Source organism: Caretta caretta, chromosome 2 (assembly GCF_965140235.1).
Source record: "Caretta caretta isolate rCarCar2 chromosome 2, rCarCar1.hap1, whole genome shotgun sequence".
NCBI lineage: Eukaryota > Metazoa > Chordata > Testudines > Cheloniidae > Caretta > Caretta caretta.
In genome coordinates, this window is record NC_134207.1 from 155,420,869 (window position 1) to 155,443,567 (window position 22,699).

General features: G+C 40.7%; 2 protein-coding genes across 4 annotated transcripts in view; one reads left to right on the forward strand and one right to left on the reverse strand.

Annotated features, from left to right (window-relative positions):
* Window positions 1-1,627, reverse strand: part of INVS (inversin) — a 221,014-nt gene extending 219,387 nt beyond the window's left edge. The window contains exon 1 of one of the 3 annotated variants that reach the window (XM_048839416.2): window positions 1,520-1,627. Coding sequence is in view for 2 of the 3 variants with exons in the window: in XM_048839415.2 (XP_048695372.1) it covers window positions 1,005-1,025 (21 nt within the window). In the remaining variant the exon portion in view is untranslated. The other 2 variants (XM_048839415.2, XM_048839414.2) reach the window with 2 other exon arrangements.
* A 218-nt stretch (window positions 1,628-1,845) lies between these two features.
* The window catches only part of ERP44 (endoplasmic reticulum protein 44), a 132,401-nt gene continuing 111,547 nt past the window's right edge, over window positions 1,846-22,699 (forward strand). Inside the window, exon 1 of the mRNA XM_048839428.2 lies at window positions 1,846-1,993. Within this exon, the coding sequence (XP_048695385.1) occupies window positions 1,937-1,993 (57 nt within the window). The 5' untranslated portion in view covers window positions 1,846-1,936. The remainder of the gene's footprint in view (window positions 1,994-22,699) is intronic.

A 22,699-nucleotide genomic window follows, 5' to 3' on the forward strand; every position in this document is an offset into this window, starting at 1 on the left:
GACTTAAATTATGTGAGATTTCATACTAAATTATGATGATTCTTGCTCACATACACAAGATTAAAGTGACATCACTTTTCTGTGTTGGCAAGATACCAACTTGTTAAATTTTAAAACAATAAAAAAGCAGTTGTGCCAAATTTTGATTGATCTATTCGTTGCATGTATAACAGCATAGTTCATTGAAAGATATAAAAGCATTCTAAAAATATGAATGAATTACCAGTAAGTAGATATTACACTAATTTTATATCTAGAGAAACTGAGAAAGATGTTAGGGTTGAATGTGTCAGACTGAGTATCTAAAGTTCAGCACATAATTAAAATTTAAGCCAAATATGACTTGAATAGAGGTTTCAGTGTCAAAATTTGGACACCCATGTCTGTAAAATTTGGGCAAAGTAACTTGCCCTAGGTCAAGCATGTCATCTGTGGTAGAGTCAGGAACAGACTCCAGATCTCTTAACTCCAAACTTATACTTACCTCACAGGATAATGAGCACCACAGCACACTTAACTAATGTTGATCTGCAAATGAGTTTTTAAAATGGGCTTGTGTCCTGTTTTGCTTCTCTATACTTGTTTTTACATTAGAAATATAAATAATAGTTTGAATTAGAGCTGATCAAAGGGTTTTAAATATTCCATTCAATTTTATTTAACCATTTTGTTGCTATTCTCTGAGCTCCCTCCAGTTTATTGATAACTAAACATATTTTGGAACCCAACTACCACAGTATTTGGCATCCAACAAATGCTTGTAGTAAATAAACAAATACCTTAATTACATACCACTGAACAAGGAATTACTTTACTGGCTATGGCCTGAACTAATGAAAATCGGTGTGCCGATGCTGGCATTAGCAACGTGTGCTTATTTAACTTTTTTAAACTGAAGCACACTGTTGCTAATGGCAACAGACACAAGAAAATTAACAAACAGCCACACTATTTTTAATTAGAAAATCCCTAGCCGAGTTTAAAAACCAGAACAAAATACATACAAACTGAACTGTCCTGAACATTGCCCCGTCAGCCACTACGGTTGCCAGTTTTGGTTGGATGTATTCCGGGAGGTTTCATCACATGACACAATCTTGAATTAAAGAGTTATCTTTAATTCCTGGGGACGCCAGGCCAATCCCGGAGGGTTGGCAACCCCATCAGTCACTGGTGACCCTGGGGGCCGCGGCACAACACTGACAGCCGGGTACCACGGCGATGGGAAAGCCGGACACAGAGCGGGAGCCCGGGGCGTAGCAAGGTCCATGGGGTGGGAGCCGAGGGGGTGGCAGGGGCCCGGCGAGCGGGACGTTTGAAGAACAAAATCTCTTCAGAGACCGTGACGATTTTCGGCTTCCCCCACGAGCCGCTCGGTGGGGGCCGGGGCTCCCGGCGCTGCCGCCCCGCTCCCACAGCCACAGCCACCGCCACCGCCGGACACGCGTGTCCCCGGCAGCGCGGAAGGCGCCGGGCAGGGCTGAGAGGCGCCTCGCCCTGGGACCGCCCCGCTACTCACCTGGGCCGCCGCCGCGCGGGCCCCTCCCTGCCGCGCCGGGAGGGGAGGAGCGGAGCAGGCACTTGCCGGGGCCACCCCCAGTGCATTGTGGGAGTCGCTCCGCTCCGCGCGCGTGGAAGATGATGGGGGGGGGAAGGGAGAGAAATGCCTACCTTTCCCAGGAGGCAGCGGGTTGCGACGGCCCCGCCTCCGCGCTCAGCGAGGTGCATGGCGGGAAATGGTGTTCCGCCCACCTCTGCGGGCAGAACTGCAATTCCCGGCGTGCCCCGCGCCGCGCTGGAACCCGGAAGTGTGTGGCTGAGGCGGGAGCTCCCGGTGGAACTTGTCCGGGGTGTTTCCTGGAGACGGGGGAAGTGAGGAGCCGCCGCCGCGAGTGGGAGCCGCATCACCCCCCGCCCCTAGTGTGACTGATCTACCATGAGACCCGCCATCTTCCTGCCCCCGCCTGACCCCGGCTGCGTCCTCCTGATCTTGGTGAGTGACCGGCCCAGCCTCCCGCCGCCCCTGTGAGCCCGGCGCTGCCCCGCTCTCACCGGCCTGGCGCGGCGGCGGCGGCGGCTGCCGCCGCCGGGGGTACTGGCTCCGAGTCAGACAGCCCTGTCCCGCCATGGGCTGGGAGCTGGGGCGGGGGGCGAGAGCTGGGGGGATTGAGGGGGTGGCAGGTGTCCCGGCCAGTCTGTGACTAGTTTCCCATCGTGAATCCTGGGTTTCTCTCCGCGCTTCCTCGTGTAGTTTCAGGCACCTCTTTCCCCGTCTGCGCTGGGTGGGGGCGCCGCTGGGTGGGGGCGCCAGCGGGCTCGGTGTATTGGGGCGGATACTCTGGGTGGCCCCTCATGGGGGCGAGCTGTGGTGCTGCTCTCGCCCCCCGACACCCTCCTCTCCCCTCCCCTCCCCGAGCCCGCTCCGGGCGGTGTGTGTGCGGCGGGGGGTGACTTTGGCTGGCAGCGCCGCCGCATGAGCTGCCCGGGGGGGTGGGGGGGGCAGTTAGCGGGAGCAGCTCCCGGTTGGCGGACTTCTCTGTTGTGGCTCAGCCTGATAGGCTGCGAACCCGGAACGAGTCGGTCGCGCCGGCGGCAGGGCAGAGGCTTGGGCGGGGAGCGCACCCCGGGCAGCAGGGTCCTCTCCAAGGAGTAGCATCGCTCACCGGATCCTGTAGCCGATTCACACATACCAGAGAGAGTCCCAGCAGATCTCCAAAGCTTCAGTGGAAGCATGGGAGGGGGAGGGGAATAAACATTTCCCTGATCTGAGTAAAAAAGAAACTAATCTAATGGGGAGCTGCAGTTTCTTCGTTTGTAATAATCCTAGATCTTAGTGACAGTAGAAAAGAGACCTCTGAAAAATGTCTTTGTGTTGACAGTTTCCCTTCAGATTCTCATTGTCAGGTGTTTTTAAAATTGTACACTTATTAGAATCCTTGTTGCGGTGTTAAAACAGCAGATTTTCTAGTGGAGCAAGTGTAAAGTATACTTCCAGCGTTTCATTCAAATTGACAGTGAAAGTGTTTCACTTCCTGTTTCTCATGAGCATATGTGGATTCTTAATGTTTGCAACCCACTTTTGAACACGCACTGAGTACAAAAGCCTGTATTTATAAATAGCAACAAGGCTTCTGTAACTAATGTTGAAAGACATAATTGAATGATCTCATACTGTCAATTTAGTTTTTGAAGTATCTGTCTTTGGGTATGCTATTGGAACGTTTTTTAAACTAATGCCTCATTAATACATGATTAAATTACCTTCTTGTGTAAAAATTTGCACGCTCCACTTTATATGAACTTGAAATGATCGCCAACGTGGACATTTTGTACTAAAAGGTTTTTAGTCATCCTTTTCTAGATAGCTCAACTTATTTGTTAACTTGTTTCCACTTTGCTTCCAGGGTGGGCCACATTCTGGTTGCTTTATTGCCTAAGTAATTCATTTAGATACATGGGACTTGTGTGGGTAAGATTAATAGGATTAGGGCCAAGGGTGCTAATTTATTTAATTGATTTATTTTAAACTTTTAGTTAAGAGGAGCCTGGTTAGAAAAAGGAATAATTTAAGCATAGGGGTATGGTAAAAGAGCAAACCTATGGAAAGGGAGGAAAAAATGGCAAGGGGAAAAAGAAGGGTATGACAGATGAATGGGAAATACAAATAGTCATACAGCTTTAAGGTTAATAAAATACTTATTGTATTAATGTATTGCGAGAGTACAAATGGGCATAAATTCATGCATATATTTACATAAATTTGCAAATTAGTTGGATCCCTTTGATTCCTGGCAGTTTGCCAATATGACTTTTTATATTTTATGCTACTCTCAAGCAGCTACACTTTGAGCCTAACCGAACTGACAGTGCTCCTCTAATTTAGTGTTATGGCTGAAAGTTTAAAGATTTGGGCATATACAAAATTATGGCATGTACAGCAATTGTAATCTGTATTCCTTTTGCATAAGTAACATATACTTCTGTATATGCTGATAAATTTGTCTTACATTACAAGTACAATGTAACTGAGTTCCAGTTGCTATGGAAATAATTGTTACTTCCCTGAGTTTTTTGTTTAACTGTATCCGACTGCGTAGTGGATTTCTTGTTGCTTTCAAATACCAAATCAAGCTGTCATGCACTGAAAAGCTCAAATATATCTAGAGTTGATATTTTTACTGTACAAAGATTCAAATAAATAAATGTTTGCAAACCTTGATACCTCGTTAAAAACTTGATGGAACATATCATGGTATTTGTGCATGAGACGTTTCCTGTTTTATTTCCAGTATTCAGTTATTTCAGGGGCAGGCAAACTTTTTGGCCTAAGGGCTGCATCGGGTTTTGGAAATTGTATGGAGGATGGGTTAGGGGACGCTATGCCTCCCAAAACAGCCAGGCATGGTGTGGCCTGGCTCCTGCCCCCTATCTGTCCCTTCCCCCCGTCCCCACCCTGCTTCTCGCCCCCTGACAACCCCCGACCCATTCACCTCCCTGCTCCCTGTTCCCTGACTGCCCCTTGCTGCCCCCATTCAACCCCCCCATTCCCTGCCCTCTGACCTCCCCGCCCCCTAGTCACACCCTCGCCCCCTTACCGTGCTGCCTGGAGCACTGGTGGCTGGACAGCTATGCCACCATGCAGCATAGAGCCCCTGGTCAGGCCAGGCTCTGCAGTTGCGCTGCCCCAGGAGCTTGCAGCCCTGGTGCCCAGAGCATTGCGCTGGCGGCGCAGTGAGCTGAGGCTGCTGGGGGGACGATGCAGCAGGGGAGGGGTCGGGGGCAAGCCTCCCGGGACAGGAGCTTAGGGGCCGAGCAGGAGGGTCCCGCGGGCCATAGTTTGCCAATCTCTGAGTTATTTCCTAGATTGCAAGGCCAGAAGAGACCGTTGTGATCATCTAGTCTAACCCCTACAGGCCATAGAACCTTCCCAAAATCATTCCTAGAGCAGATCTTTTAGAAAAACATCCAGTTTTGATTTAAAATTGTCAGTGACGCAATTGTCATGTGCTAGGTGGCCTATATTTTTTGAGGGAACTGTGCTGTTTGAAAGAACCCTATAGTTTGGGGACCACTGAACTAGCACAACAGGGTCCTGACCCATGACAAGGGTGCCTAAGTGCTACAGTAATACAAATAGTAAAAATAACTTATCCCACTTAATAGAAATGCTAATAACATGAGCAGAAAAGAACTCAGTGCCATTTTGGAATATGAAATACAGGATTTGAGCATACTTCATCTCAGCCTCTTATGGTGAATTGGTTCGCTATATTTCAAACAGTTGATAACCAAAAATACTCTGCATTTACATGGAGGGGTTTTCATTTAGCATCATGCTACAAAGACTTTGGTTAAATTATTATAAGTGTTTTACCATCCATATCAGTATCCAGGTGTATGAAATTTCATAACTGTTTATGGCTGCATATAGCTTGCTGCTTATACAAAGAGTTCAAATCCTGTATTTTTATTACAATGATACAATAGCTTTAGTTGCATATATATGAGCACTGTTCAACTATGGTTATTGGAACCCTTACATATAACAAAAGAATCAAGCTTTTATTGTTGCAAGAACTCAGTAGAAATTGGGAAATACAAGATTGAAAAACAATGTGTATAAGTTAAAAGAAAGTTTTATTCCTTAGTTATTAGTGCAGTCTACGTGTATGCAGATTTCATGCAAAGAGCCTTATGCTTCAAAAAATCAGTAAGTAATGAGATCAAGAACTTCCATATATTTTAGCTGCAAATCTCTTCATAAATAGATCATCTGCTGCAGCTTTTCATGTATATGATTAAAAAGTAACTAGATGTGTGTGGGGGAAAAACACAGAACAAAGTTGCAGTGCTTGATATTATCAGGGTAATACCCCAAATTGAACATCAAACTTGGTCCTGTGTTGAAAAAGATCACTACGCTTATCTGTTTGAGTCAGGTCACTCACCATAATGCCTCTTAATAGGCACAGATTATTATAATGTAGGGTGTATCAGTATCCCCATGGAAATAGATTTCTGACTTGTGCCTGCTTAACACTATGTCATGAAAAGAAAATCAGTCAAACTTTAGATCTTTCAGATCAGATAGTAATATTTTTGTATATCATTTTTATTCTGTGTGTCTTTACCTACTAAAATATGCTACAAACTCTTCAAGTGGGAAAAACATGTCCTTTATTGTTCAGATCCACTATTTCCAGGATTACGCACACAACAAACTTTTGGGATTGGCTTTTGTGTTGGTGTATAAGACCCTTTTTATGTATATAGTTTTGATAGCTTCCAAAAGGTGCTAGATGTTGCACAGACATGTAGAACATATGATCTCCAAAGGGAAAAGAGACAGGGTAAGTAAGTGGAAATCAATCTGGGACATGATAGATACATGGATTGTTAGTTCTCTTTGCTAAGTATTTGTTATAAAAACTTAATATGAGGTCTTTGAAGGGCAACTCCAGGTGAAGGGGGGGGGGTAGGGAATACAGGATTAAGAGAGGCAAATCGATAAAAGTAAGAAGAAACTGACCAAATAAAAAAAATTGTTATTTAAAATAGCTGGCAACTTTTTTAAAAAGTATTTCTTTCCTGTGGTTTGCTTTTTTTTTTTAGTTGCTGATTCTTAAAGCTCAGCTCATTTTCTCAGTAGCAAATGGCTTTCATTTTTAGATGGATATCATGTAATGTCACTTGTTCATTTTATGGCTTGATGTCACTAACTGTACACACAATCTTGCTTTATGCCTGTGCACTCCTCCCTCTAAGTTAATACAAGTTACTAATATCAGATATTATTCTTTGCCGATATTGGCCTTATACTCCAAATTTTAAGTTCACTTTCTCCAGAGGCTCTTTCAGTGTGCAGCTTACCTACCAAAGCATTTGTAGGTGTTGAGGATAATGGCTTTAAAACATGCGTCAGTCAGTGAACTACCAAAGAGTTTCCAGTTCAGCTTTAAATTGAAACAGATCTTGATTGAGTTTGAAGGTTTTGGCCTCCTTTAGGCCTGGTGTCACAAATCAGTCCATGGTAGGACATTCCCATTAGGCTCCATGGGGAATGCATGCACATGAGTCCAATAACTCCATCTTCACCACAGCAGATTCTGCAGAGTGTCTTTTTAGACGGTTGGTATTCACTTTCCAGCTGGAGCATACTGACTGTGTCGTCCCGTCTGTGTCCCCAGTGATGCCAACAAATAGCCCATAGTTCGTAGAAGGGGTGAAACAAAAGAAAGGTGAAGAAAAGCCTTTAAGCAGCTCCCTGCAAGGGAGTATCAGTGTCCACTTCAGAGTTCACTGGGCTCTTGTGCAAGCCTCAGTTCTTTTTTCCTTCAACTCAGGGGCTCTGCACCCTCGTTCTGTGAGGGCAGGGGCTCTCTAGGCCAGGGGTTTTTGCAACAGATTTTTTGGTGGCCTCAGAGTGCGGCCACCAACTCTTGCTGGTGACCTCACTGACACTTTTTCCTAAAATTATTTTTTTTTCCTAAAGTTGTTAAAGTAATATGCACATATATACATCCAAATCTTTGTAATTTATTTATGTAAGGTTTTGGGTTGTTTTTTTGCAGACTCAATAATAAAAATCATGCACAATTGTCTCTGTTCTTTTCTGGACCTAACAGAATAGAGACACAAATAAGGTGCTTTGCATGTTCTTGTCTTTTTTTATTATTGTTTCTTTTGCTTTTTTGGTAAAAGTGGTTGTCTGTATAACAATTCTGAAGTAAATTTAAAAATGCTTTGACACAATAGAAGTTCAAATAATAATGAAAAACATCTGGGTGGCTTGGAGGAGGAATGGGGAGGCACAGCTGCAGGTGGTCCGGGGCTCCTCTGGGCAGATGTGCGGGCTCGGGGCTTCAGCCAGCCTGGAGCTCCTCTGGATGGCGGGGGCAGGGGAGAGTGTGTGCTCTGGGCTTTGGCCAGTCCGGGACTCCTCATCACCCCCTCCATCTGCCTGCCACTCACCTCACACACACCCCCGCTCGCCTCCTCGCACATACCCACACATTAAAAAGACTCACAGAAAATCCTTTCGATTTAACACCAAGTTCTGTTACTATACCCTGGAAGTGAGAATATATTGAATGATGCATTTCATTTTGTCATAATGACTCAAAACAAACAAGCAGTAAATTGCCTGATGTTAATTTCTCTGGAAGTTTGAATATAACAATGTGAAGTGGTTTTTTGGAACAATTTACTACAAAGTAGGACTGAGTGGACTTATAGGCTCTAAAGTTTTATATTGTTTTGTTTTTGAGTGTAGTTATGTAACAAAAAAATACATTTATAAGTTGCACTTTCATGATAAAGAGATTGCACTACAGTATTTGTATGAAGTGAATTGAAAAATATGTCTTGTTTATCATTTTTACAGTGCAAATATTTGTACTCAAATAATATAAGGTGAGCACTGTACACTTTGTATTCTGTGTTGTAATTGAAATAGATATAGTTGAAAATGTAGACAAACATCAAAAATATTTATTACATTTCCATTTGTATTCTATTGATTAACACTGCGATTAATCACAATTAATTTTTTTGAGTTAATTGCGTGAGTTAACTGCGATTAATTTACAGCCGTAGGTGTAACACGCTGTTTCATATCTCCCTCTTTTTTTGAGGGATGCTACTAGTGAAGAGCTGACTGACCATGAAAGCTAAGAGGCATTCATCTCATTCCAATTTAAAATAGTTACATGTAAAACTCCCACAGAGGTATGATTTTCCCTGACCGTATTCCCCAGATGAGCCCGCTGAACTTGCAGACTTCAGTTGGTACTGAACTATGTGATGCTCTCTAAAGCCTGCCTGGTGATTCAGCCAGTGGTGATCACTGGACTCTACGCCTTGCTTTAACAGCTGGGAAAACTATATTTAATATTACATCATGTTGGGCCTCTTGACAGCTAAGACGTACACAAAGGGTCGTGGTAATTCTCAGTGAGGGTGAAATCTCAGCCCCGTTGAAGTCGGTAGAAAAACTCCTGTTGATTTCATTGGGACCAGGATTTCATCCATCAAAAGTTTTCTATATGCGCAATCTGAAAAGCTGACTTCATCTCAGGTATTAAATCTGCATAATGAGGGCACTAGAGGACTTAGTGAGTCTCCTGCTCTTCTCCCTTCCCAGGTAGAGGCAGATGTTCTGGGTTATTCATGTGTTCTGTTTTATTGTTTTTCCTTTCTCCTGCCCTCCTCTCTTCACATTAATTTGGCCATAGTGGGAAATGTTGTCAAAGAGGAACGTCTTTTGTCTTTATAACATACTCTGAAAGTGGTCAGAATCTGCATGAGTCAGAAGTTTTCTGGAAGCTTGTTCCATAATTGAATGCTTTGTACTTGTCTCCAGCTCTCTCATTATTTGTCCTGGGTTTTGTTGGGTGTGTTGTCCCAGAGCAGCAAAACTGTCTTAGAGGATTGTAGATGGAGGAGTTGATGAGTCCTGACCCACTCTTAAAAGTTTAAGCAGCAATGAAAGTGAATTAGAACACAGAGGTAATGTGCTTATGGTGACCTGCCTACGGAGGCAGCAGGCTGCCATATTTCACATGATCTGAAGTCTCTCCATTGCTGCCACCTTAAGCCCCAAATACAAGGAGTTCCAGTAATCTGATGTGGAGGTGACGCATGCATAGATCACTGTGATCAGTTCTGGGAGGAAGAGATGAGACTTCTAGCAAGCTGGAGGTGGAAGAAAGCATTTTTTTTTTTTTATCACTGGCGCTACCTGGTCTTCTAGGCTAAGTGCAGAGTCAGATATGAACCTGAGTCATTGCACAACTTTGACACATGGGCTGGGAGAGGAGGACTGGGCCAGATGCCCTTGTTAAAGGGGAAGATGGTAACCCAGCCAGTTCTTCAGTGTCTTCTCTTTTTTGCTTAGCCTCACTTTAATCATGCCTGACTTGAGTTTGTGTTTTTGCATCTGTGGAAAAGGAGATATGCCACTGTGTTGTCAAATTGTTGGCGGTTGAGTGCCTGGCATGTTGCTACTTTTCCAAGTGGTCTCATGTAGCTATACAACAGGAAGAGGAATGGATTTCATTCCTTGGGGACTCTGCAGGCAAAGATTTCTAGGGAAGAGGAAATCACTCTCTGGGTACTATTGAAAAGGAATGACTAACCATTATAGTGCTGTGCCATCTACTCCAGCTATGTCATGTAATCAGATCAGCAGTACATCATGGCCAGCTGTGTCAATAGCTGCAGAGAGACTGTGTCTGATTGATATATGCAAATTTGTGATTCTATAAGGATTGTTTTTTACTTTCTATATTGTACTATTACTGCTCTCAACTTCACATTTAACTGTTTTTTTTTTTTAGTTAACTATTAAAACCCTCTTTCTTAAATCTTGGTGAAAACTGTCTCCACTTTTTTTTTTTTTTTTTGGCTGATGTCTAAAATGAAATTATCTTAAAACATTTTTATACATAAAGCTTTTTGAGTCAAATCACTTGGGATTTCAGACCAAATGAGTGAAAGACAAATTGGTTGCTTTACAAAGGTAATTAAGACAGTATGTGGTGCACAGGGTAGCAGTAAGGGGTTCTTCCTTACTAATGATCCATTAATTAGTGAGGGCAGCTCAGCAAGTATGTGGGCCTCTTGGGGATTACCTCTGATTGACATTTAAAGCTGGTGTAGTTAAAAACAGTATAATTAAGATGGGATAGGATTTTTTTTTCATTTCATTTTGGGCTAACAAATGACAGCAATGTTAGTTAAAACCATATAAATATTTAAATATGTAATCCTGTTTAAATTTTAGCTATTGGATATTCTATATTCAAGATGTTAACCTAAAACAATATAGTGATCAATTTATCTTGTAATAACTCTCTCTGGCTGCAGTGTTTAGCAGAAATGAATCCTAACATTCTTAAATTGAGGAGTACTTGTGGCACCTTAGAGACTAACAAATTCTCTAAAGTGCCACAAGTACTTCTCATTCTTTTTCCTGATACAGACTAACACGGCTACCACTCTGAAACCATTCTTAAATTGATAATTCAAAGAACAAGTCCCCAAATACTGAGAAATATGTGAAAATCTCTTCTGGTTTGAAAATCTTAGGTTTTCTGTTCCATTTGTGTGTGTGTGTGTGTTAACTTTTGTATGGAGCAAGCCTTAGGACTTCATTTAGAAGAGATTTTTGTAATAAACTCTTTCACTTTTCAGTTATTTGTAACTTAATGAAAAATGTCCTTTTAGGGTGTAACTTTGTATGCATAGTCTCATCCCAAAGCCGAATCTTCCTTTGGAAGTCCAAGCTAAATTGCTTCAGGTATACACGGTTATGGAGCACTGTAAACTTATTTATTGTAAACCTAAGTTCATTTTTTCCCCACTTAAGAAAAATTTGGGGGCCTTTTTTATTCCCAAATAACCGAAGTGACCAAACGAGAACTTTGAGGCTTATTGTCCTATCCAAATTTGGATAGGAGGATGTATATTTAATAGGACTGTCAATATTTGCACTAAAAATGATAAACAAAAGAAATAGTATTTTTTCAATTCACCTCATACATGTACTGTAGTGCAATCTCTTTGTTGTGAAAGAGCAACTTACAAATGTAGATTTTTTTTTTTGTTACATAACTGCACTCAAAAATAAACCAATGTAAAACTTCAGAGGCTACAAGTCCTACTTCTTGTTAAGCCTACTTCTTGTTCAGCCAATCGCTAAGACAAACAAGTTTGTTTACATTTACAAGAGATAATGCAGCCCTGTTCTTATTTACAGTGTCACCAGAAATCAGAGGAACAGCCGTGTTAGTCTGTATTTGCAAAAAGAAAAGGAGTACTTGTGGCACCTTAGAGACTAACCAATTTATTTGAGCATGAGCTTTCGTGAGCAGCTCACGAAAGCTCATGCTCAAATAAATTGGTTAGTCTCTAAGGTGCCACAAGTACTCCTTTTCTTGTCACCAGAAAGTGAGAACAGGCATTTGCATGGCAAAGCTCATGCTCAAATAAATTGGTTAGTCTCTAAGGTGCCACAAGTACTCCTTTTCTTTATACTTTTGTAGCTGGCATTGCAAGGCATTTACATGCCAGATACGCTAAACATTTGTATGTCCCTTCATAATGGAGTCTGGTATTTTCTTTGATGCAATCCTGTTTATTTACGAGGAATGTGCAAAGTTCAGCTTCTCCAAATGCAAGAGGAGCCATGGAAAAAAAGAAGCAATTTCTTGGCTTATGGCCCCAATCCTCTTTAGCCAACACCAAACCCAAAAACATGCTCTTGCTTTTCCAGGATCATGCTGTGCTTACAGGCTACTGCTTGGCTTTCTTTTTGCTTCTCAGTGTCTGTCTGTCTCTCCCTCTCCTGTTCAGTTTCTGTGCTCTTCTCCATCTCCCTTGCTCCACCCCCAACATAAATTATACTCTGCAAACCCTTCCGTCTACTCAGTCCAAACTCTGGAAAGGTTCAAAACCTCTTTCTGTCTTAGGTGGGGAGCTTCTGATTAACTCATCCTGATGGTTACATTAATTGACGGGTACATTCCCACCCAGTCTCAGAGACTGGTCATCCAAGCAGTCACCTGTATATCTCTCAGGATAACAGTATGTAGGTTGTTCAGGAAGATCTGTTACCTATATGTTCAAGATGAACACAAAGAATTTCTGTGGAGCCTGGGGTCTCTCACTAATATTGAAAGTGTTGGGTAAAATTTCTAGCCCATAGTGGATTGGTGAATGGGATCATGGAGGGTAGTCTGTGAAACGTTGTGGTCTATGGCATGTGCCACTAAATCAGATGAGTGTCTGGACTCTAGCCTCAATTGGGTGAGTGTGTTCAGTGAAAGCAGAATTGTGGATTGAGGCCAGTATGCAGGGTTTTCTCTAGGGTGGTGGGGACCTGTCATATAGTGGTAAATTAGATGGAGGGTGGGGATAAAAGGACAGAATAAACTAGAAGTCTTGCTGCTGATCTACACACACACACACACACCCCTCTGTGTGAAAATATTGGAGTCTGTATGTCTTTAATCTGCTTGAAAGCAAGGACTACCTAGAACTAAACAAAGATAACTCAACTGATCAAATAGCAGCATTTCTGTATCCTTACACTTAACCCTGACTGACAAGTTGTAGGCAGCAGCAGCATTAACAAAACAGGTTTCAGAGTAATAGGCCTGTTAGTCTGTATTCGCAAAAAGAAAAGGAGTACTTGTGGCACCTTAGAGACTAACCAATTTATTTGAGCATGAGCTTTCGTGAGCTACAGCTCACTTGGAAGTGAGCTGTAGCTCACGAAAGCTCATGCTCAAATAAATTGGTTAGTCTCTAAGGTGCCACAAGTACTCCTTTTCTTTTTATTAACAAAACAATAACATTTCAGTATCAAAGACTGAGGTTGCTTTCTATCCACCTGCATTCTCTAGCAGTTATAGTGTTATCTTCTGCTCCCTTTGGGAAAATGGGATGGGGGGGGGGGAAGGATGTGCCCCAATAGTTACGTTACATTCCAGCCCACTAATCTGGTTTAGTTTAGTTTTCTATAATGGCATTCTTCTTAAAGCATTGCAACGTTATGAAGTTCACTGGTAGCCTAAGCTATACTCCTTAACCTGTCCCTGAAGTGGAGCCACCTCTAGGTTAAAACAGAAGTTGTCTGATAGCGCACAGCACTCCTACGCAGTATTGCCCTTTAAAACAAGGTTAATAAATGGGAATTTTGTGAGCTGCAGCTCACTTGCTCAAATAAATTTGTTAGCCTCTAAGGTGCCACAAGTACTCCTTTTCTTTTTGCGAATACAGACTAACATGGCTGCTACTCTGAAACCTGAATAGTATTAGTTTCATAAACAGGGTAAAAGAAGACATCTTTTATCTGTGCTGTCCTACATAATTTTATATTTTTTTCTCCTGTTTTCACTTCCCAAATGTGTATTTTTGTAAACTACACCACCTCTAGGTGATTTTTGCAATAATTACAGAAATAAAATGAAAAACTGGCAAAAAGCCAAAACATGTCAGCTTTACAAAACTTCCCACTCCTGCATAGATCTTGGTTTACATCAAACTTCTCTATCAGCAAAGAAGAGTAAATAGGTACACCTGAAGATCAACTGGCAGGTATTTTGAATTAAGGGAAGAGAGTTTGTTCCAAAGCCTAAGATGCTCATGTGGTATGCTTTACCATGAGCCCTTTCTCTTTTTAAATCACAGGAAAATCCAGCTCAAGTTCCTCTGATCACAACTGTAACAGTAGGGCATGGGAGAGTTGGTCTCAGATCAGAGCAAACACTTTAAACTTAATCCTGAAACCAAAGTGCAAATAAGGGATTACAGGAGCAATGTACTCCTGCAGAGCCAAGCTAAATATTAAGGTATAGCCCCACATGGAGCACACTATAGTAGTCCAGTCTGGAGATGACACAGGCATGGCTTGCAGTGGAAAGGTCTTTGTCTAAAAGAAACTGCCACAGTTTCCTAACCAGATGCAGATAAGTGCCAGGGGGGGGAAGGGAAATATTTCTGGTCATGACTGCTATGTGATTGTCCAACAGTAGCTATGGTTCCAACAATACCTTCAGATTATGAACATGATTCATAGATATGGGGGGCATCCACCCTCAGCTATGAAGAAGATATTTTCTAATTTATCTTTTAGTATACAGATATGTATGTTAACCTGTGAGAAATTCCTTCCGGTGAGATTATTTTGTCTGAAATATTCATTTTGATCACCTCTCGTCTCCCAGAGGTTAAAATCACTATATCTATTTTTATGTCCTGAGCTAGATTAATGTAATTTTTTCACAAAATATTCATGCTTTGATTCAAATTGATTGCTAAATGCTAAAGCCATTCTCACTCTGTTAACTTTTGAGAAATCCTTGATTTAGCCAAGGGATGGAACCTCTTATGACTAGGGCATCTGACTTTTTTTGTTTCAGATTATAAAATAAATCTTTGGATTAAAGAAAGAATTAGATTGTGTGTTGTGGTAGGAACCTCTGTATTTAAGCTTTCCATTCTAACCCCTGTTTTCAGAAGGCCATCTCTTCAAATCTTTCACTTTTCAGGCTGAAATTTCCCAGGTTTGTCTTTGCCCAAAGGAGAAAATCTCTCTTTTTGTAGTATAAGCAAAATTAGTTCAGCCATTTTGGAGCACAAAGAGTATTTTATATGGAATCTCTTTGTGATCTTCATTAAATAGGTATAGTAGGGTTGGGCATTTGACTGATTAAAAATTGTCAAATATTTTAAAGCAACAGTCTATTAGAACAGTAACAAAAAAAGAGTCAACCTTTATGGTTTCCAGTAGACTTAACCTTAGATATTCATGTCTAATGACAAAAACGTTACTTAACTGAGTTATTTTAACACAGAAAAATGCAAAAAACAATTAAAGGAAGTTCTAAAAAATGAAAGAATAATTACCTTTTAGCAATGTTAGACTAATATTTAAATGTGAACATTATTCAAGACTGAAGTAACAAAAGAAAAAAATGAAATTAAATAGAAATAAAACAATCAGAGAGCAAATATTTTTTAAGAGAGTCATTTTTAAATGCACATATACTAGTCAGGCAGCAGACCAATTCTTCAGGGATCTTGCATTTCACTATCTTCTTTTTCTTCATCTGCTTCATCTATATCTTTTTCATTGTCATGATCACATTAATCGGTATCCCCTTCATCTGATGAATACTGAATCAATTCTTCATCTGCCATTTTCTTCTTTAATCTTGAATTTTGATACATGGTCACTACTTTTCAGCAGAGGTGGTCTGAAGTCTATTTCTGGTTTTTGCATGGACGATTCCCCAAACTAACCACTGTCACCTGGAGTAGAGCACCCACAGGGAGTCACATCTTGAAGAACCTCAGTTACTGCACAAGCTGAGTAACCTTCTCTTTACATTTTCTGAATGAACTCAGCTACAGGTTCAAACAGTGAAATGAGTGAGTTTTGCATCCAAAAGACATCATCATCAAAAATGTCAGGTTTCAGAGTAGCAGCCGTGTTAGTTTGTATTCGCAAAAAGAAAAGGAGGACTTGTGGCACCTTAGAGATGAACCAATTTATTAGAGCATAAGCTTTCGTGAGCTACAGCTCACTTCATCGGATGCCAATGTCAGTGCGGATTACTCAGGAGCAAGACTTGGCCACCTTTTCTTCAACAGCAGCTGATTGAAGAGCTAGATAATAGAAGTTGCCCATTGAGTATGACAGGTAATGTGGGTGAAATTGAGTGCTGTACTAACTGATTCTGAAAAATAGCTGCTGGTACTTGTTTATTTTTTAAAAACTTGACAATGCTTTTCACTTTTTTCACGTATAATAAAGCTGTCAGATCTTCAATATCAACACTGCAAAGCTGCATCATATGCGCAGCACATCCATAACACAGGTTTCAGAGCAGCAGCCGTGTTAGTCTGTATTCGCAAAAAGAAAAGGAGTGCTAGTGGCGCCTTAGAGACTTAGTGAGCACAAGAGCTCATGCTCAAATAAATTTGTTAGTCTCTAAGGTGCCACTAGTACTCCTTTTCTTTATCCATAACACAGAAGCCGTGGATACTCCTTTATCTACTTAGCCCATTCTCCTTGCCAGAGGATGTTGTGATGGTCAAGACTATAACAGGGTTCAAAAAAGAACTAGATAAATTTGTGGAGCATCATGCATCAATGGCTGTTAGCCAAGATGGGCAGGGATGGTGTCCCTAGCCTCTGTTTGCCAGAAGCTGGGAATGGGTGACAGGGGATGGATCACTTGATGATTTTTTGTTCATTCCCTCTGTCTCACCTGGCATTGGCCACTGTCAGAAGACAGGATACTGGGCTAGATAGACTTTTGATCTGACCCAGTATGACTGTTCTTGTGTTCTTATAATAGTGATGACTAGTTATTATAGATTTAAAAATCCTGTTAATAAATTTCTTTTCTTGAAAGAGATGGTCATGGCTACCTAATCAAATACTAAAGTGAGAAAGCAAAAATTGAGGCATGGCTTTACTCAGTGCACATATATAATCTCCTTCAGGGAGGGAATGTCAATGGAAAATGACATGCCATCTTTTCTGTATTCAATTAATTTTTTTCAATTGCATTTTAGAAGGCATTTCAGTAGAACTGACTCTACCTTATTTTTCCAAAGAAAGATATTTTTAAAATATAATAGATAAAAATGTATAGCTGTACTTTGATCTAGCTAAAGAAAAACCTTATGACAGTCTAGTTAAAACGATCAAAACAAAATCCAGAAAACTGAATTAATTAGTTAGGAAATATTTCTAGAAAGGTGGAACCAGATTAGCTCATTGGTTTCTGAAGCAAAGCAAAAGTATAGTATGCTGTAGTAATGGAGGCCATTTAGATAGGGTTTTTTTTTCCCCCCCATGATTTTCTTCCTGTCACATATGTCATGATAACAATCCAACTCCTTTCCACCTCAATAGGATCACTTGTCATAGCTAGTTCCAGACACTTAAGGATAAGATTTGCTATGATCAGGGGCGGCTCTACCAATTTGGCCGCCCCAAGCAGTCACCACTGAATTGTCAGGCGGAGCTGCCGCCCAAAAGCCACCACGGCAGGAAGAGCGGTGGAGCTGCCACCGAATTGCCACCGTGGGACCCGGACTGCCGCCCCAAGCACCTGTTTGGAAAGCTGGTGCCTGCAGCCGGCCCTGGCTATGATTAGGGGTGCAGAATCAGTACAATCTGGAATTTCATAAATTCAAAGATATTTGAAAGCAGATGCAACTGGAGCATCTGAAAACCTTTGCTAAATGCACCGCAAACCTTATTCTACCCCTATAGGCAGGAAAAGAACTGCTCCACTTTCTGCTCCACTTTACCGAACTAACCACAACAGTGGGGGATTAAAAAAAAGAAGAAGGAACCAGATGCGGTTCAGATTTTTTCCAGTTACAGGAACAAAAATCCCATTTTGCCCCTCCAAAAGTCCAGCTACACAAAAGAGAACCTGGAAAGCTCTTTGAAAGAGACTGTCTTCACCCCTACAAAAATTGGTCGCACCAATATGAAAGAAAGTGGAGTCATTTTGGGAAGCTGTCATCTTTAGCTAAAAAATTTTTATATATAAAAAAACCCTACTCATATTTAACATATTGCTCTATTTGCCTAGTGACTCCAGTGCAACTGTTACAGAACAATGTAGCCCAAATAGATATGTCAGCTCTCACAATAATTAGTAAATATAAGGCTAGAACTACCAGGTTCAAATAAAAAAACAAAATATAAATAATCCAGATTGGTTTGTGTTAGTTGTTGTCCCAAGTTAGTGATTGTAACTACAATAGAAAGATTTTTTTTTTAAAGTGGCTGTATTTCTAATGTTTATATTTTTCAAATCAAGTTGTAGCTATAGCTGTTGTACAAAAATACGAATAGTAGAAAAAACTTATTTTCTTATTGTTGTAGTTATGAAAAGTTGCAGCTACCACATTTTTTCAGTAAAAACCTTTAAGAAGTGATTGTTCTTGAAGGCTTTATGAACTAATCAGTTCAGAGAGACATCTTTACAGTACAAAAAATAGCAAACAGTATTGTGTTTAATCACCAGATAAGGACTGGCAGTACTCAATAAATCTTAATTATGGGAATGTTCAGGATCACTCTTGGGTGTTTCTGTACCAATTAAGGGTTAAACTGTCCTCCCTGTCTGATTCAGTGCTACTTTCTCGTGGAATTGCTCACAACTTGTATCCACCTGCAACAGGCTGCAAACCCTTGTGCTTCCTGTTGCCTGCCAGGTTAATGCAAATCTCAAAGCAGCAGAAGATTAGCACTGTGCAGAAAGAGAAATGTACCTGGGGACTGAAAGTCAGGCACAGAATCCTGTGGGGTTAGGGCTTCAGATGATAGCTCCAATATGTCAATCTGGATTAGAAATGGGATAGAGCTATTTACCAGGCACAAAAATAATTTCCTGGTAGAGAGGAGAGGCAGTTGGTCCTGTGCCTTTAGCAGAAAGAAAGGTAAATGAAAGGTTTAGTGAGACTAAACTAAGCTATTACTGTTAGTCGCCTTTCAGATGCAATGCTAATTGGAAACCATGATGCCCTAGGGAATAATAGATTACCTATATCCTCTAGACAGTTTATACTGGAAATGAAGACCTCTATTTCATGATGTGAATTCCAAAAAAAGAAAGAACCTGAAATACCATAGGTCTAGCCTAGTGCTTGCTTTTTAAGATTGTCTTATTCACACACTCATTTAAACCACTTCAGTATTTTTGCAAGGAAGTATTTAAAATAAGAAATATGACAAATGGATTTTGCCTATCCAGGTCTGCCTCTTCTGTTCAGTTAGCAATTAGTGTGTGCAAACACCAATGAATAGAGCAAAATGTGGGGGGAAGAGTCACTTAATAATCAGAGAATAAAGTAAAGTAGTAGTAACATGGAACTAATTAATTTGGACATGCAATGTGGGTATTGAGTAACATTGCTGTCACCTTAGGTTAAAAAAAATGGTGCATAGTTGGGGTTGGAACAGATATTAAACCCTTGTGCTTCAGGGCATAAGTCAAACCCTACATGACAGAGGTAGGGGAATTTCTTTTTTCTGTGGACATTATTCTGTAACTGCCCACTATAGGGTTTCTTGTACCTTGATCTGAAGCATCTTTGAAGAGATGGGATCCTGGACTAGATGGACCATGGTCTAATCCAGTGTGGCAAGTCCTTTATTAAGATCATCCAACTTTATCTCAAGTCTTTTTCCATTATATTTACCCTAAGGTCCCACCTATACCAGGTACAGCCAAGTCAGCAGATCTGTTCCGATTTGTAGTGTGCATTAAACATGTCCAAGGCTGTAGCCTGTGGAAGATGAGCAAAGTACCATTGGTGCTACAGTTTGGTTCAGTGTTGTATCCAGTTCCCTTGACTTGAATGTATTGTAGATGTGCACTAACTTCCCGTTTGTTTTGGCCATGCTTGGCTCGTTCTTCCACTGGAACTTTTAGAGGAGGAAACTGCCATCAAAAGGTACATAGGAACTGTTAATAAGAAGCCCAGGTTACTCCATGTTCTACTTAAGTGTATGTTTATCTCAAGATCAGTCCATTTTTAAGTATCAAATGTACAAAAAGTCTCCTTTTCACAGTGAGAAGTATTCCCCCCTCCCCCATTCGTCTATCGCTTAAGAATAGGGAAACAGATCTCACTGAGACTTTCCACCAAAAACCACATTTGAGTTGAAACCAAGTATTAAGTTCAACTACGAAGGAGAATGTTTTAGAAAGTTATGAGGTTACAAATAGACCCAATGAAACTCTAAGATAGCCCTTGCTTAGTAGTAAATACCATAATAGCCATTTATTTGATAAAGTTCTTGGAGACCATTGAAGGTGTATTCCATGAAATTCTGTTGGTGAAAAGGTTTTCGTAATGGATTTGTTGGCTGAGTTGAGTTAGTTTGTTCCTGTTTGATGTTTGACTTTAAAAGCTGCTGTGCGTATTGTACTATTACAAAATTAAGTAAGTGTCAAGGTATCTAAAGGTCTTATAGGTGACTTTTTTATTATTATTTAATCTAAATAAATATTTTTAAATATACTACTACTTTCTGATTACCTAAATATTTTTGTTCTGGCGCATTTTGTTTAGCAGTATGCTTTTAAAAGCATACCTTCAATGCCTGTTTTTGAACAAGAATGCAATTGACATTCAGAGATGATTTCCTCAAAAGGATCTTGTTTGTTGCCCAAGGGTGTCATTCATAGACTTCACTAGAAGCCAAGATAAAATTTGTCAGAACAGTGTAGCTTCTTAGCAATTTAAATAAGGAAACTGCATCTCCCTTCATGTTGAATATTAATAGTAATTTAAAAAAAAACTTCTTTCATCTCATGGATTATTGGGTCAAAAGGCGATGTTTTCTTGCCTTGGGCAGTTTATATGTTAAAAACCTCTGAACTGAACATAAACGTTGCATATTGATTGGCATAATGTTTCATATAAGAAGATACACTTTTTTTTTTCTTTGTTTTTTTTTTTTACATTTAGCCTTATCCATCCATTGTGAAGGTTTTGGCATCCTCAGCTGTTTTGTCAATATGTTGATATGTCACAACTTTTTACAAAGATATTGGACGCCATTCTTTTATACTTCTCATGAGAAATGGAATATTTCAGTAGCTTCAGACTAATGGAGCTTTGGGGAAAGGTATACTGTACGCTAGTTTTAACGAAAATGAGAAATGAGTGTCTAAGTGCCACTCTATCTTCACTGCAATGTCTGAAGACTCTGTTTTTTGGGCTTTGTTTCAGTAGTTGTACCAAACCTTGATGCAATAACGGACTTCGAGAAAGCTACCAAACATTTTACTTTTTCTTTAAGGCTCCTCTCTTTGAACAGTTTGCCTCACGTGTTTGTATTGGGAAATACTAGTTTATATTTTGTTTCTCTGGATTGGGGTATGGTTTTATCGTGGTCAGTGAACCCTGTACTTGGTTTTCAGTAAAGTACATGCACATCGTGGTAAGATGTATTTTACAAATATAAACATAAACACTTAAGGAGTTCCTGCCCCATTTAAAGTAAGCATATATTACTAAACACCATGATAATGTAAAACTAGTATTTTGACTCTGAAACCAGGTTACCACAATAAACATGCAGGTGATAAAATTTGTTTTCAGAATTTGTGACCACTGCTACAGTAACACTATGCTAACGACAGATTTGTGGCTTTAAGAAATTATACCCTTTCAGGTTGATATGTCGGGGGATCTGACATGCTGAAACTGCAATGCAGGTGGAGCGTCACACACAAGCCTGTCACAAAGGTTCCTCTGCAGACCTGTGTGGTACATCTTAGAAGGTCCCACTTTCTGGAGGTTTTTTCTTAGTTTTTCAGGATTTGGAGAAGATATCTGGATATCATGTTCTTGTCTTAATGGGAAGACCATCAGAGGAGACTAGTCCCAAAACCCAGTAGTCTTCAGGGAAATAATTTCAGACTTTCAGTTTTTTGGGACTTCACAATTCTGCAGTAAGGATAAATCTATTCTGTGGAGGAGACGGAACATTTTCTGGAGCTGGGTTGAGACTGTGGAATCATAGAATCATAGAATATTAGGGTTGAAAGAGACCTCAGAAGGTCATCTAGTCCAGTCCCCTGCTCAGAGCAGGACTAATCCCCCATAGTTGCCCCAGATCCCTAAATGGCCCCCTCAAGGATTGAACTCACAACCCTGGGTTTAGCAGACCAATGCTCAAACCACTAAGGACCATCACAAACCTCCGCCTTCCACTCCAAGTGCAAGGTGCATTTTGTTGACCTTGCTTTCTGTTACGTAAATATATAGCAATGTATATATTTTTAAAAGCCCAAACTGAAATCCTATCAAATTAAGACACTCCAGTACACAGACTTCTCTCCCTGAGACGACAACAAGTGAGACAGGTGTATAGTCATATTGCTTAAAGAACAGCTGGAAGGCCTTCAGATACCATGCTGATGACCATGGTATAAAAACCTATATAGACTAGAATTCCAAGACTTCAACAGTCCATGTATGAGAGAGGTACTGAAAAACAGCTACTGTAGATACACTGTCTCAGTAATAGACATCTTGCTTTCTATAAGTTTTCCCCTAGATACCATTATTTTTTAGAAAATCAAAAAGGACCCCAGGTTGAGTGATACAGATAACGCCTTACTGTTACATGTTACCATGGTTTTCCAAG